We start from the raw sequence: 14,288 nt of genomic DNA, 5'->3' as shown, positions 1-14,288 counted from the left end.
CTATTATTAACCAAAGCCTATTAATTTTTGGATGTTAATCTCATAAACTTTTTAGGGAATTGACTGCATTTTCAATATCTTCTAGAATTATTGAAATATGAGGGTTTTCTACTTTTTGAGTCAATTTGGATAAATTATATATTTTCCAAGTAAATCATCCATTTCATCCAGATTTTCATATTTATTGGTGTAATGTATTGATACACATTATATTCTTTTGCTAAATCTCTATATTGTTAGGAATACTCCCCTTTTGTTGGCATATTAATTCTATATTGCATTGTATTCAGTGACTATAGCTCATGTGATTTTATTTTTTGTTTATTTTTAAAAAATATATTTTTATTTATTACAGAGAGGGAGAGGGAGGGGGAGAGAGAAAGAGAGGAGAGAAAGAGAGAGAAGCATTGATGTGAGAAGCACACATTGATTGGTTGCCTCCCACATATGCCCCACATATATCGGGGTGGGGATCAAACCTGCAACCCAGGTACATGCCCTTGACCATAATCGAATTCAAGACCCTCCAGTGCGCAGGTCAACACTCTAACCCAGGGGTGGGGAGCTTGTTTACTGCCAAGAGCCTTTTGGATATTTATAACATCACTTGCTGGCCATACAAAATTATTAACTTAAAAGTTAGCCTGCTTTATTTGGTCAAACATTTAATTAACTCACCCCTAATGCCTTGGCAGGGCCAGACCAAATGATTTTATGGGCCTTATATAGTCCGAAAGCTAGAAGGTCTCCACCCTGCTCTAACCACTGAGCATGTCAACCTGGGCTACTTTTTTAAAAAAAAAATACATTTTATTGATTTTTTACGGAGAGGAAGGGAGAGGGATAGAGAGTTAGAAACATCGATGAGAGAGAAACATCGATCAGCTGCCTCCTGCACACTCCCCACTGGGGATGTGCCCGCAACCAAGGTACATGCCCTTGGCCGGAATCGAACCTGGAACCTTTCATTCCGCAGGCCGACGCTCTATCCACTGAGCCAAACCGGTTAGGGCTGGGCTACTTTATTTTTAAAGTTTGTGGTGTAACACAGGACATTTTCATAAATGTTTGATATATTTGGAAAGAATATATGTTCTTTGGTTTGAGGAGTGAAATATTGTGTACATTTGCTAGATAAAGATTAATTGCACTCTTCAAATCATTTATAGCCTTACTAACTTTTTGTCTTCTTGATCTCTCAGTTTCTGAGAGATGTTAAAGTATCCTACTATGTGCCTTTTTAAAATTTCATATTTTATTCATATCACTTTTTGCTTTTTATTAGAAAGATATTTTGTTGGGTGTATAAACATTTGAAACTACATATTTTCTTACGAGATTATTCCTCCTATCAATATGAATTCCCTCCTGAATAAGAATAATGACTTGCACGTAGTTTAAGGTAACTTTTACTTTGGTTTACAAAAAACTAGATCAAAGGATTTATGTAAGACTAGAGGCCCGATGCACGAAATTCATGCAAGAGTAGGCCTTCCTATCCCCGGTTGCTGGCACCAGCTTCCCTCGGGCACCCGGGACCCAGGCTTCCCTCAAAGCCCCGGCTTTGTCCGGAAGGTTGTCCGGAAGGATGTCTGGTCTAATTAGCATATTATACTTTCATTATTATAGACTAGAGGCCCAGTGCATGAATTTGTGCACAGGTGGGGTCTGGCTGGCCCGCCCCATTGGGGGTGGGTTGGGGCGGGTCTGGCCAGGGGGGGAGGGGCCACGAGAGGTTGGCCAGCCAACCCACCCCCGATCTGGGTTGGGAGGGCCAATTGGGGCAGGGCTGGACGAGGGGAGGGGCCGCCCACCATCGGGCTGGTTGGCCGGCTGCAGTGCGCGTGTCATAGCAACTGGTTGTTCCTGTCGTTCCGGTCGTTCTGGCATTCTGGTTGCTTGGCTTTTATATATATAGATAAGGATGCAGGGTGTGAAGGTGACTCTTGGTTGCCCTCTTATGTCTTCTAGAGATATACCCAAAGTTTGGTGGCCTTAGATGGAATAGGTGTCTGGGAAGTATAGAGCTGTGGTCTCACTTCAGCACTAGAAACAACCAATACATTACAGCACATATACAGCAGAAATTCAGTCCTCCAGGGAGTATGGCCTCCTGGCCTGATATCTGAGTCCTTTCTGAGTTAACAGACTCCTCCTACTGGCACCTGTGCTGCCAGGCCAGGGGTTTTCCCTCGGTCTACATTATCTTGAAGGATCTCCAAGGCAAGCCTGCTCATGGACTACCTCAACCTGTTTGCTTGATGTTCGCATTTGCTTGGTATGTTTTTCTTTTTCTTTATTTTTAATCTTTTTGGACTTTGTTTTAGGTGCATCTCAGAGACAGGCTATAACTAGGTTTCATTTCTTGGGTTTATTTTTTTATCTGCTCAAACTGAAAATCCCTGTCAATCAATAGGTGAATTTAACCCATTAACATTTATTATGGATACTGCTTTGTTTGGACTTATTCCTATCTACTTTATTTTTTATTCTTTTATCTCCTTTCCTGACTTTTGTTGGATTTCTGAAATTAGAATTGTATATTTCTTCAATGGTTTGGAAATTATATATTTTGTTCATATGTTCTTCAATATACCAATTAAACTTACATGTTTTTCATTTTTTATTGTTAATAACTACATCTTCCCAATGAGAAAAAGAACCTTAGCATCTTTTGCTTCCCTCCTCTGCACCTATGATATCATCATTCCAGATTATTGTTGAATTTTTTTTTGCAATTACCATTTATATAGACTCAACCTTTTGATTTCATGGTCATCATAGCATTAACTTTCTGTTTTCTTCTCTTTTTGTTTTTTGTTAATCCTCACCCAAAGATATTTTTTCCACTGATTTTTTAAATTTTTTTTATTTTTTAGAGAGAGAATGGAAGGGAGGGGGAGAAACAAAGAGAGAGAAGTGTCAGTGTGAGAAAGACACATTGATTTGTTGCCTCCCGCACGCACCCCAAATGGCACCAGGATTGAGCCTGCAACTGAAGTAAGTGCCCGTGACCGGAATCAAGCCTGCAATCCTTCAGTCCATGAGCCATGCTCTAACCACTGAGCAACCGGCTAGAGCCATGTTTTTCTTCTTTATGAATCAATTCCTCAAATCGTTCTTCCATCAAGTGAATAAAATACTGTCATTTTATACCTGAGAATTTCATTTTGCTCCCACAGTTGAATGAGAGAGTAGCTGCTTGTAAAATTATAGATTTCAGGATTATCCCTCAGCAAAATGGAGACTTAAGAACTGTACATTTTACTGTATGGAAATCATACCTCAGTAAAATTTTAAAAATCTCCCTCAACTTTGAATATTCAGCATCCAATATTATTAAGGAAAGTCTACTGTTAATGTGATTCAGATTATTTTGTATGCAATCCATGTTTTTCTCCTTGGGTAGTCTCTTTATCCCCAATTCTCTGAAATTTCATCACTATATGTCAAGATAAAGATCTTTTTATATATATTCTGTTTAGCAGCTGGTGGACTTTTTCAATCTGAAGAGTCATGTCTTTCTTAATGTAAATTTTTCTCTATTCTTTTTTTTGTATTTATTAAACGATCTACTTTTATTCTTCCTCATTTTTATTAGATATTTGAAAAATCTTTACCTTGGAAGCCTTATGATATATGGTGTAGGTCACATTCTTCAAAGAATTTTCAAAGTACTTCCACCACTTGATGTATCACTAATTGAATTGTGCTAATGATTAGCAAAAAAGCATTTAGGATACAAATGAATAGGCAAGCCACAGACTGGGAGAAAATCAGAATACATATACATGGCAAAGGATTTGTATTCAATATATAAAGCGTTCCTTCTGTAAAATGTAACTGTATTGCTTTCTTGTGCTAGTGGCTGAAGGACATACCCAGTGGATAAAAGGGAGTTTCTCTAAATCCCACCCTCTTGAGTAAGAGAATAATCAGTTTTTGTGTGGGGTTTTTTTAATGGTAAAATAGACGTTTTATTTATTTGTATGTAAACTTATAAACCAACCAGCCAAACTGGTACTATTGTCATGACAGCAAAATACAAAAAACATCTTTTACAAATACTTGAGTAATAAACAAATTAAAGATTGTAAAACAGCAAGAGGGGCAGAGGAAATCAGTGAAGCATATTATAGCTTAACCATTCACCTGAATTGAGGCTTTTAACAAGCCTCCCAATCCCAGAAAACATGAGTAATCCTTTATCACACACCTTTGTACTTTTACTTGCTATTTTTGAGGTTAAGATTCTAGATCTAGAGTTATCCAAAAACTAGATCTAGTATTATATCTAATTATCTCTAGCCAGAGGCATCTTTTATCATTTGTCTAACAGCAGCAAGACTACAAAGTCTCTACTTAGACTCCAATCATACCCGACCCCCACCCTCCAAATTGGCACAGAAGGCATAATGAGAAGCAGCACATCAAGGCAGAGATACGTAGAAAAATCCTAGGAGAGGTAATACAGCCACTGCCCAAACTGAGATTGAGTAATACACCCATCATCACACTCTGTTCATGGCTATATGTTCGTGGACGGCGATATGCTGCTCATGGAATAATCTGGGAATGAACCCGCGGATTGCTGGGCACCATAATATTTAGGGGCTTGTAGTATTGCATCATAGGTTTCCCCAGCAATTTCCAAAGAGGCCTCCAAATCACTGACAGGATTTTGCCGGAACTGGATCTGGGGCTGCAGGGCTTCCTCTCCATAACTAAGGAATTGGTTGTTCCAGGCCTGGGGACACCAGGTCTGACCGTTCCAGGCAGGGTAGTTCCAAGATGGGCTGGTCCAGGAATGGTTGCTCCACACGAAAAGGTTTCCAGAAGCGTTCACCAGGCATCCCCGGTGGCAGGAGGAGAGGCCCGGGTAGTCTGTAGTTGCTGAGCTCATCGGGGTCACACGGTGGCTCTTCTTTGGCCAGTTGTATTTCTGCCACCTCCTACATTTCGTTCTCTGGTTCTGGAACCAGGTCTTAATCTGTTTGTAGCTAAGGTCCGGGATGTTGGAAAGTTCTTGCCTCTGCTGGAGGCTGAGATATTTCTGTCTTTGAAATCTCTCATTGAGTCCACAGAGCTGGGGCTGTGAGCAGACGGTTCGGATCTTCTGATTCTTGACCTGGGCTTTCTCCTCCTCCCCTGTCCCGTTCTCTACAGAGGTGGGTAGTGTTGCACTGGGACTGCTGGGACTGGTGGGAGAATCAGGCTGTTCTGAATAAGCAGTCTCCGTGTGGAGCGTCTCAGCAGATGACATTTGCAAGGATGCAGAGTTTTCTTCAGGCGTATAAGTCTCAGGCACTGGTGAAGGCTCCCTAGATTTTGATGATTCGGAGCAGGGCAGGCTTTGGGGATAAGCCAAATCCACACTCATGTTGCTGAGTTGAAGGAGAGAGAAAAACACACCAAAGAGCTAGATTGTAAGAAAGACCCAGGCTTCAGTATTTAGCTAGAAGAGCTTAGAGAAATATGAAAATCTCCAGATGTAAAAGTATCAAAAAGACGGGAGGAAATGGGTCAGCTTTGCAGTGACAGTCAATTTTGCAAAAAAGATGAAAAATTTGGAGGCTCTGGATTTATAAAGGAGGCTCAACCAAATTTAGGCCCGCCCTCCTGGCCCAATCAAGTTACTTTATAAGAAAATCTGTAATTTCAAATTTTGGGGGTGGAGTAGGGGTAACTAGCTGATTGTTTCAGGTTGATCATGCTCCCACAAAGTGTACACTTTTTGTTGGTTATTAATTAAAGGTTCCAGGAGCAACATAAGGATGAGCAAGAAATTCCCCCAGTTTGTTGCCTTCTGAGTCATAGTGAAGCATTCGGAAGCAAGCATCAGAAAAGAAACATGGATCATCTGGTGCAAAACTGTCATCGTTGGTCACCCATCTGGCTGTGTACATTTTAGAAACAAAACATTTTCTGGTCCATAGCCAATGCTTGGTAAGAAGGGGACAAAGTATTCTACCCAAGCAGTCATCTCGATGCACAAGCCTTATGTCAGTAATGACAACAACATGCTCACAGTCTCCCTGGTGACAGTATAAATAGGGAAAACCCAGTTTAATATGTAAGTCATTGAAGGTGAAATCTTCCATTTTAGCAGTCTGAAACTTTCTATAGCCTCTGTCATGGGACTCTGACCACTCAATGATAGTTCTGCTCAGATCTCTGCATTCAGGGTATCTTCTATCGTTACAAAATGTTCCTTCAAAATAAAAGAAGGCTGATTTGTATAGGTCTTTGCTGCTGTGCTCAGAGGCCTGGTCAGGAGTGTTGCTGAATCCCCCACCAATCTGGAGGTCACTGACACAGCAAATTGGATCCCTTAGTTCCGTGAGCTTCTGACTGCCCAGTACCAGCATCGTCTGGTATGGTTTGTGTTCTTGGTGCTTATGAAATGTAACAGGGTATAAGACATTCACAGACAGGATAAGTTCCCCCTCTTCAATCATGTCTGCTGGATTTTCAGGCTTTTTTCCTATGGCGTGTGAGTCCATCTCATAAGCAAGTATTTCTTGCCTGCAGGCCCGATCTATGGTTAATGTTTCTTCCCGACGCTCCAAAAGCTTCTTTCTAACCCCCAAGGTCACTAGGTCGGTATCCTCTGGGATGACTTCTGGGTCCTGGTCCTCACAGCACTGCAGTTTACCAAGGCCCCAAACTGCCTTCAGCTCGGTCCCTGCCTCCAGATCGCAGCCCAGATCCCGTGCCACCGCGGCATCGTCCCAGCCCCGGCGACCCCTCCTTGCCCAGGCAGCTCGGATGCCGGTTGCCCGAGGCTCCTTCAGGGACAAATCCCCCTGCCCACGCAGCCGGTCACGCACCAGCTCCCCGAAGGCGCCCACGTGGAAAGCGCGTGTGTTTAGCTCTGGCTTCTTGTGTTCTGGAAAGTTGCAGCCACCACTGCTGGCGACCGGGTCCTGCTCGCTGCAAACCCCGCTGCTCGTTGGGACGCCTGGCTGCTTTCAGCCATGTTCTCCCCACTCCTCTGTTCTTTTCGCTTCATTTTCCTTAGCTGCTCCTTCTGGAATTTTAGATAAAGTTCTATATCTATTCTCTTTCCTATTGTAGATATCATGTCTTTGGAATTTTGCGGTGCATTCTGTTTGATTCTAGATCCTGAATTAATTTTTAAAAATATATAATTTTATTGATTTCAGAGAGGGAGAGAGAGAGAAACATCAATGATGAGAGAGAATCATTGATTGGCTGCCTCCTGCATGCCCCCTACTAGGGTTTGAGCCTGCAAACCAGGCATGTGCACTGACCAGGAATCGAAGCAGGACCTCCTGGTTCATAGATTGGTGCTCAACCACTGAACCACACCAGCCAGGCATGAATTCATTTTTTAGCTGTAATCTTTCTGCTTCTCACAATATCTAATGGACTAATTTTATTTCAATGATTAAATTATTCATTTCCAAAGTATCTAAATATTTTTTATGCAAAATCAATTTGCATCTAATTATATTTATTCTAAAACCCAGGTCTGTCTGCTTTATTAACTCTCTTTTTCAGGTATGAACTCCTCCTCTTGTTGAGTGCCTTTCTCCCATGATATTAACTTTCCTCAAATACTTGGATTTTCTTGTCTGTGAGCTTCCATTGGAACTGGGATTCCTTATTAGCCTGAGGGTCGTGCTTGCAAAAAGGAGTAGGATATGCAGGTGTGAACTGCACTGCACCTGTATACAGTGATAATGAGAAATGGGTGAGATGTGCTGCTGGGACAAGGTGAGTCCATGGTTAAGCTTTCTGGATACAGAGGCTTCTGTTCCCCTAGGGAGCGGGGGCTTTGCCTGGCTTCTCTGACCCAGACATCCCACCCCCTGCTCCTGCCCATGGGAACACACCTCTCTGCTCACTGTCTGGCCTGAGATGAACACTCCTGGCTTTCCATTCTGTGATGCCCCAACCGTTCGTGGACACACGGGGCCTCTCCCCCTCCCAGTTCACAGTTCTGGGTGGGAAGGACCCCCAGAGCTGCCCCACCTTTTGCAGTATCCTCTCCTCGGTGGAGCTTTGGTCTTTGGGTTTCCATCTTCAACCTGATCCATCTGGTTTTCATCTTTTATAATGGTTTTTGGTGATTAGGTATTCCCTATATTGTTTTCTAGCAAGGATATGAATTTATTTAGATCTCTTATGAGCAGTTTATAGAGAACTGGAGTAAAAAGAAACAACTATATGGGCTCAGTCTGCTATCTTGAACCAGAAGTTGACAAGTTCTTTGTATAGACGACTGTAACACGTACCACATTGTACTGTAATTGCTTACCCCGCAGTGTGACCCCTAAGGACACAGACAAGGCTGTGCTCTTACTAGGATGGCTTCTAGAGCCTGGGGCTCAATATTTTTGGAATTAATTTGATGAATGAAAGAAGTGATTGTGTCAGTGTGGTTACAATGAGGATTCTAGTTCTTACCCCATCATTTGTAAGATGGTTCCTATCTACACAATTGGAGAAAAGGTTAAAGATTAATCCTTTCGTTTTAATCGGAAGGAATTCCTTTAGTCTTTCTCATAGGCCAGCTGGGCTCACACTGAGCACTGTTTTCACTGACCTGAGAATGTCATACTTTCTTCTTCACTTTTTTTCTTTTGTTTTGTTCATCCTCACAGGAAAATATTTTTTCCATTGATTTTTACAGAGAATGGAAGAGAGGGGTAGAGACAGAGAGAAGCATCAATGTGTAAGAGACACATCAATTGGTTGCCTCCTGCACACACACCCCAATCTGGGCTGGGGATTGAGCCTGCAACCAAGATATGTGCCCTTGACCAGAATCGAGCCCACAACCCTTCAGTCTGCAGGTTGACGCTGTAACCACTGAGCAACCAGCTAGGGCTCTTTTTCACTTTTGAAGGGTAGTTTTTGTTGGATACTGAATTCTTGACAGTCTTTTATCTCTAAGCCTTTCAGTGTATCATCCCTCTGACCTCTATCATTTTTTTTAATCCTCCCCCGAGAATATTTTTCCATTGATTTTTTACAGAGTGGAAGAGAGAGGGAAAGACAGAGAAATATCAATGTGAGAGAAACACATCGATTGGTTGCCTCCTGCACACACCCCAACCAGGGCCCAGGCCATGGAGGAACCTGCAACCGAGGTACGTGCCCTCGACCAGAATTGAACCTGGGACCCTTGGGTCCATAGTCTGATGCTCTACCCACTGAGCCCAACTGGCTAGGACTGACCTCTATCATTGTTAATAAGAAGTCAGCTGTTATTGAGGATTCCTTGTATGTGATGAGTTTTTTGTTGTTTTGTTAGCCACTGAGATTCTCTTTGTCTTTGGTTTTTGACAATTTGACTGTGCTATACCTCAGTGTGCATTTCTTTGAGTGTATCCTCTTTGGAGTTTGTTGATTTTCTTCGATGTGGAAATTAATATTTTTTCATCAAATTTGGAAACTTCCTAAACTTACTTCTACAAATATATTCGTTCTTCCCCTTTCTCTCTCTTCTCCTCCTGGTTTTCCCATCATGTGTATGTTGGAGCGCCTAGTAATGTCCACAGGTCTCTATCGCCCCTGTCCTCAGACTAGATAATCTCTATAATTTATCTTCAAGTTCATTGATCCTTTCTTCTGCACTCAGATCTGCTGTTGAGGCCCACTGGTGAGTTTCTCATTTCAGATATTGTGCTTTCCAACTCCATCATTTCCATTTGGTTGTTTTCATAATTTCTATTGCTCTATTGATGATCTCTATTTGGTGAGCCAGCAATGACATACTTTCCTTTAATTCTTAGACATGGTTTCTTTAGTACTTTAAACATATTTACAATAGTTGGTTTGAAGTCTTTGTAAGCCTAATATTTGGCCTCCTTTAGGGACAGTTTCTAGTGACTAATTTTTTCCTGTGCATGAGTCATACTTTCTTGGTGTCATTTTTTTGGGGGGGGGAGTGAGGGAAGTGGTTGTTTTGTGTGTGTTTTTAGATAATGTAATGTGGCTACTCTCAATTTCAGACCCCCTCCCCCCTCGGTTTGATGTTGCTGCTGTTTGTTTAATGACATTCCTGGACTAATTTTGTGAAGTATGTATTTCCTGTAGTGTGAAGCCAATGCCATCTCTGCTCAGTTAGCGTAACGGTCAGCTAATGATTGGACAGAGATTTCCTTAAATGCCCTGAGCTAGGAAATCTTCTACCATTTGCTAAGAGCTCTGTGTGGGGGTTGAGGCATGTTTTCAATGCCAGGCAGTGTATGGCTCTGCCCTGGCCTTCACTTCCTGCTTGCACAGGCCCTGGAAGCCAGCCAAACCGAGAGACGGAGCCCTCCAGGTCTTTCCTGATCATGCACAGTCCCCTAGACCCCCAGGAGTACCCACAGCTTCTCATCCTCCCCGTGAACAGTTCATCTCTCAGATCTTCCTTTTAAATTTCTGGCCGTGCCTTTGTTTGTCCCAACTGTTATCAGTCTTGGGCAGCTGCAATGTTGAATAATTGAAGCTGATTATGTTTGACAAACGCCCTAAGAATAGGGGTTTTCCCAGGGAAAGAGCCCTGAGTGGGAATATAACAACTTGGGGGCAGGGGCTTTCCCATGGAGAGAGCTTCAAGTTGGGTTAGATGATAGCAACACCCCAAGGTGAAGCTTTTCCAGGGAACTGCCGTGCAGTCAAACAGTAGCGGTGCTCTGGTGATGGAGCGCTCTGAGGAGCCCGCCCAGTCCGCTCCGCTGCCGGCTACAGGCTGCTGGGTTTCAAGGCTGCTGAAGCTGGGGTTGGGCCAAGTTCAAACACCACAAACTCCACTGTTCTTACCAAGGTTCAGTAGTTTCTCGCTGATAATCCCTCTTCAGATTGTTGTTGGCCTCTGGTTAATATCCAGATATAATCTGTATAATATCTTGCCAATGTTTTGTTGCTTCTATGAAAGAATAGATTTGCAGAAGTCCGTCCTTCACCATTCCAGAAGTCCCACCTCTGGTTAGGGGCCATTTCTAAGATCAGGCTTCTCTAGGTGTTAACTAATAAGGAGGTCTTCACTCAAACAGGATTAAAGTAATGCCCTGCCCTGGAGGTGTCTGGGTTTAAAAAGAAAGACACTTACAGGAAGAAAAAGCTTGTTTTAGGATCCGTAGGAATCATCCCAAAGCAATGGGGTGCCGCGGGCCTGCCAGGGCACAGACCGCGGAACGGACGCCCGCCCAGTGGCCTCTGGGCTGCTTCCCCCGGCAGCTGCCGGTACAGGGAAGGGAGCTGCCATGTTGTGAGCACTTCCTCTAAGCCACAAGTTTCATTCTCATTATCTTCACAACTTACCACCAAAAACAATGATCTCATTTCCACTTTACAGGTGAAGAACCTGAGGCTCACAAAGGTCAAGTCACATGCCCAAGGTTAGGTCTCTCCCGGGAGAGCCTCCCACAGTCACAGAGCTGCTCCCTGCTCCCTGCTCCCAGCACCTGCTGAGCGGGCCCAGGTCCATCTCTCCTTTCATCCAGGAGCCAGAGCTTCCAGACAGTCTCCCTCAAATCAAGGCTGGCAGGGGCTAAGCCTGGTTGTGACTTCAGGGCTGGCAGTGTAGGATGGTCCCCTCCACGTGCTCGGCAGAATAGAGCGCACAGGCCTGAGTGCCCAGAGCGCGCTCCCCCGCCCTCCCCGCCCCCCCCACACACACACTGCAAGCTCAGTGTATGTCTGTGCAGGACAGGAGGGCACGTCCCCAAACGTCCCAGCATCCTGACCAGCCACAGCTCCACCTACTCCCACTGACTAAACAAAGAGGCATATTCATTACAAAGTCATATTCATAGAAGATGAGCTTTATTTTGATGGCTCGGAAATTAGCAAGGGAATAAGCACAATGACAACAGTGCTCTCTCGTGCGCTGACTCATCTTCAGATGTGATCTCGCTGGGTCCTCACAGCCGCACTGCAACGGGGAACCACTGACCAATTCACTGAGGACTTGTCGGCGGCCACCCGGCTCCCACACGGGATGTAAACACTCCACCCAGCCTCCCTGCTCCTCAACTCCCGTGGGCAGGGCTGCCATAGGCACGCGCAGCTACATGAACTTCCTCAGCTCTCACACCAGGGGCCCGGCCACCCATCTCTGAACGAAGATCCTCCTCATCAACACGTGTGGCTTCTTGGCGTCCCAAGAACCCTGGTCTTAAGCGTGCAGGGATTGCTAGGTCAGCTGTGGCTGTGCCAAGTGGCCAGCCAAAAGCCTTGGCAAGCCCCAGGCACCAAAGAACCTGGAGCTAAGCAGAGGGACCACCAGCCCGCTGGCCATGGTCGAGCCACTGTCTATATACACCAGGCTCCCATCAGGGAGAAATTCTGGTCAGGGGCTCCTCCGCGTCCCACTGGCCTAACCTGTGGGGAAAGGGAAGAGACACCGTCCCCACCTCCCTCTCTGCTGTGCTTGTTACCAACCAGCCCTTCTGGCTTTTCTCCGGAAGGAGGGCAGCTGCCCCTCTCCCCTGCGGGGACAGTTCAGAGCCAGCCCAGCCTCCGCTCACACCGGGAGGCCTTCTTCAGTTCTCAGAGCTGGAGGGCCCCGTGCAGGGACCACTGCCTGGATCTCCCAGCGACACATGGGACACTTGGCTGTGTCCCTGAAGACCCGCCAGGCGCAGTAGCTGCACAAGTGTGTGTGGCCGCAGGGCACAAGGCAGGTGTTGGCAGCTTGGTGGAGGCAGACGGCACACTCCTCTCCTGCTGGGGCTGGGAAAGGGGACAACGTAGGTCAGGGCATATGGGGTCAAGGGGTGGGCAGCCTCCTCATGCTCTAGCCACAGAGAACCAGGCAGTCATATTGGGAAAAATATGACCTTGTGAGGAAAACATCACAATGTAAGGAAGTGAAAAAAATGGGTAAGAAACCCATAATGTGCAGACGTCAATATCAAGTTCCAATTTAGAAGGAAAGAAAGCAAAACACAAACATTCCACAGGGAGGAAGCCCACCAAGGAAATCCTGGGTGATGTTTTTCTTTTCACTTCCTTCTTCATGCCTTAATATTGGTTCATTCCTGTTTGGCAAAGCTTTCACTATGAACATGCACTGTTTCTGTAAAGCAGGGGCAAAATGACATCTGCCCACAAACGTGCTTTTGTAACCTGTAACGCTCGCCGCTGTTCTAGCAGCGCTGCCACCAGCCTTTAGGTGCCAGTAGGCAGAGGCAAGGGGTTGGCCCTGGGCCTGTGAGCCGTGATGAGGCTCGGAAGACACTCCCGAGCTCCCAGGCTGGGGCACCGGCCCCTCCGGGCTGGAGGCCTGGGAGTCCCCACTCTCCAGGAAACCACTCACCTTCAAGGTCCGGGTGAGTCTCCTGTGGGAGGGCCCAGGGCGAGGCTGGGGGGAAGGCGCTGACCGCGGGATCTAGGGAGAGAGGGGGCTCAGGCCTGCGGGGAGAACAGCGGGCCTCCACCCCCGCCCCGAGGCAGCGCCCAAAGCCTTCTTTTCTGGGTGGCAGCGCGAGAGCTCCCGGATCTCACGGCCCCTCCTAGCCGCCCCTTTCCCATTTAACCCAGCAGGGCATTTGTGGGGCGCAGGTCCTTTTCCCCAAGCCGCCCTTCCTTCAGGCACCTCCTCTTTACCCTGAGAGGGGACCCTCGGCATCACCCAGCCTGGACATCCGCCCCACACCTCCCAAACCAGGCTGCCCAGGGGCCTGGCTCCAGCAGCTGTGACAAGCCCTGCTGGGGGGACCACAGACCAACACCCAGGAATGCCCACATGCCTTCCTATGGTTGTATCTACTCCACCCCCTGAAATCCACTGTCCTCGCAGGCGGCTAGAGGGATGGTGTTGTTTCCCACCCACTGACCGCATATCTGACCCTTGCTCCACAGGCTGTCTCTTACTCACCTCTACCCCTCACTCATATGTTCCCTTGGCTTGACACCCTCCTCCCCAGTGAACTCCTACTTAGACTGCAAAGCCCCACCAAAATGTCTTCCTTTGTGAAAGCCCTATAACTGATGTGTGGGGTGTGATCTTATCATTCTTAGGGGCAGGTTGCCCTTCCTGTGCCCGGGCTTTATCCCCAGCTCCCATCTTGATACCCGACACCGGCAGGAGCTGATGGAGACACTGACTGAATATGAATGAATGAATGAATGAATGAACGAACGAACTAAGGTCTCCCGGAGGCTCTGGATGCGGGTGGGGTACCCCCCCAGCCCCCCCTCCCCCTGGGGGCGGTGCGTGGTCCCGGCGGATGGTCTCACCCAGCAGCTCGATGGCCTTGGTGGTCCCGTACACATCCATCACGGCCCAGAGCGGGGCGCCCGTGGGCACCCCCTGGCCCAGCCGC

General features: G+C 46.2%; 3 protein-coding genes across 3 annotated transcripts; all 3 read right to left on the bottom strand.

The window, feature by feature from the left end:
• Nucleotides 1–4,528: 4,528 nt before the first annotated feature.
• Nucleotides 4,529–5,380, bottom strand: LOC102261734 (homeobox protein NANOG). The gene has a single exon (XM_005862249.1). The coding sequence runs from the start codon at nt 5,378–5,380 to the stop codon at nt 4,529–4,531; it is 852 nt and encodes a 283-aa protein (XP_005862311.1).
• Nucleotides 5,381–5,744: 364 nt separating this feature from the next.
• LOC102261440 (snRNA-activating protein complex subunit 3-like) lies at nt 5,745–12,016 on the bottom strand. Its single transcript, XM_014536438.1, has 2 exons — nt 11,915–12,016; nt 5,745–6,965 (listed from the first exon to the last, which is right to left on the bottom strand). The coding sequence occupies exons 1-2, from the start codon at nt 12,014–12,016 to the stop codon at nt 5,745–5,747; spliced, it is 1,323 nt and encodes a 440-aa protein (XP_014391924.1).
• NEURL3 (neuralized E3 ubiquitin protein ligase 3) lies at nt 11,788–14,282 on the bottom strand. The gene is made up of 3 exons (XM_005862236.2): nt 14,203–14,282; nt 13,280–13,351; nt 11,788–12,693 (listed from the first exon to the last, which is right to left on the bottom strand). Exons 1-3 carry the CDS (start codon nt 14,240–14,242, stop codon nt 12,485–12,487), a joined length of 321 nt encoding a protein of 106 aa, XP_005862298.1. The 5' UTR covers nt 14,243–14,282; the 3' UTR covers nt 11,788–12,484.
• Between the last annotated feature and the right edge of the window lie 6 nt (nt 14,283–14,288).

The sequence above is a fragment of the Myotis brandtii genome, unplaced genomic scaffold (assembly GCF_000412655.1).
Source record: "Myotis brandtii unplaced genomic scaffold, ASM41265v1 scaffold1612, whole genome shotgun sequence".
Lineage (NCBI taxonomy): Eukaryota > Metazoa > Chordata > Mammalia > Chiroptera > Vespertilionidae > Myotis > Myotis brandtii.
This window is presented reverse-complemented; position numbering and strand designations above follow the sequence as displayed.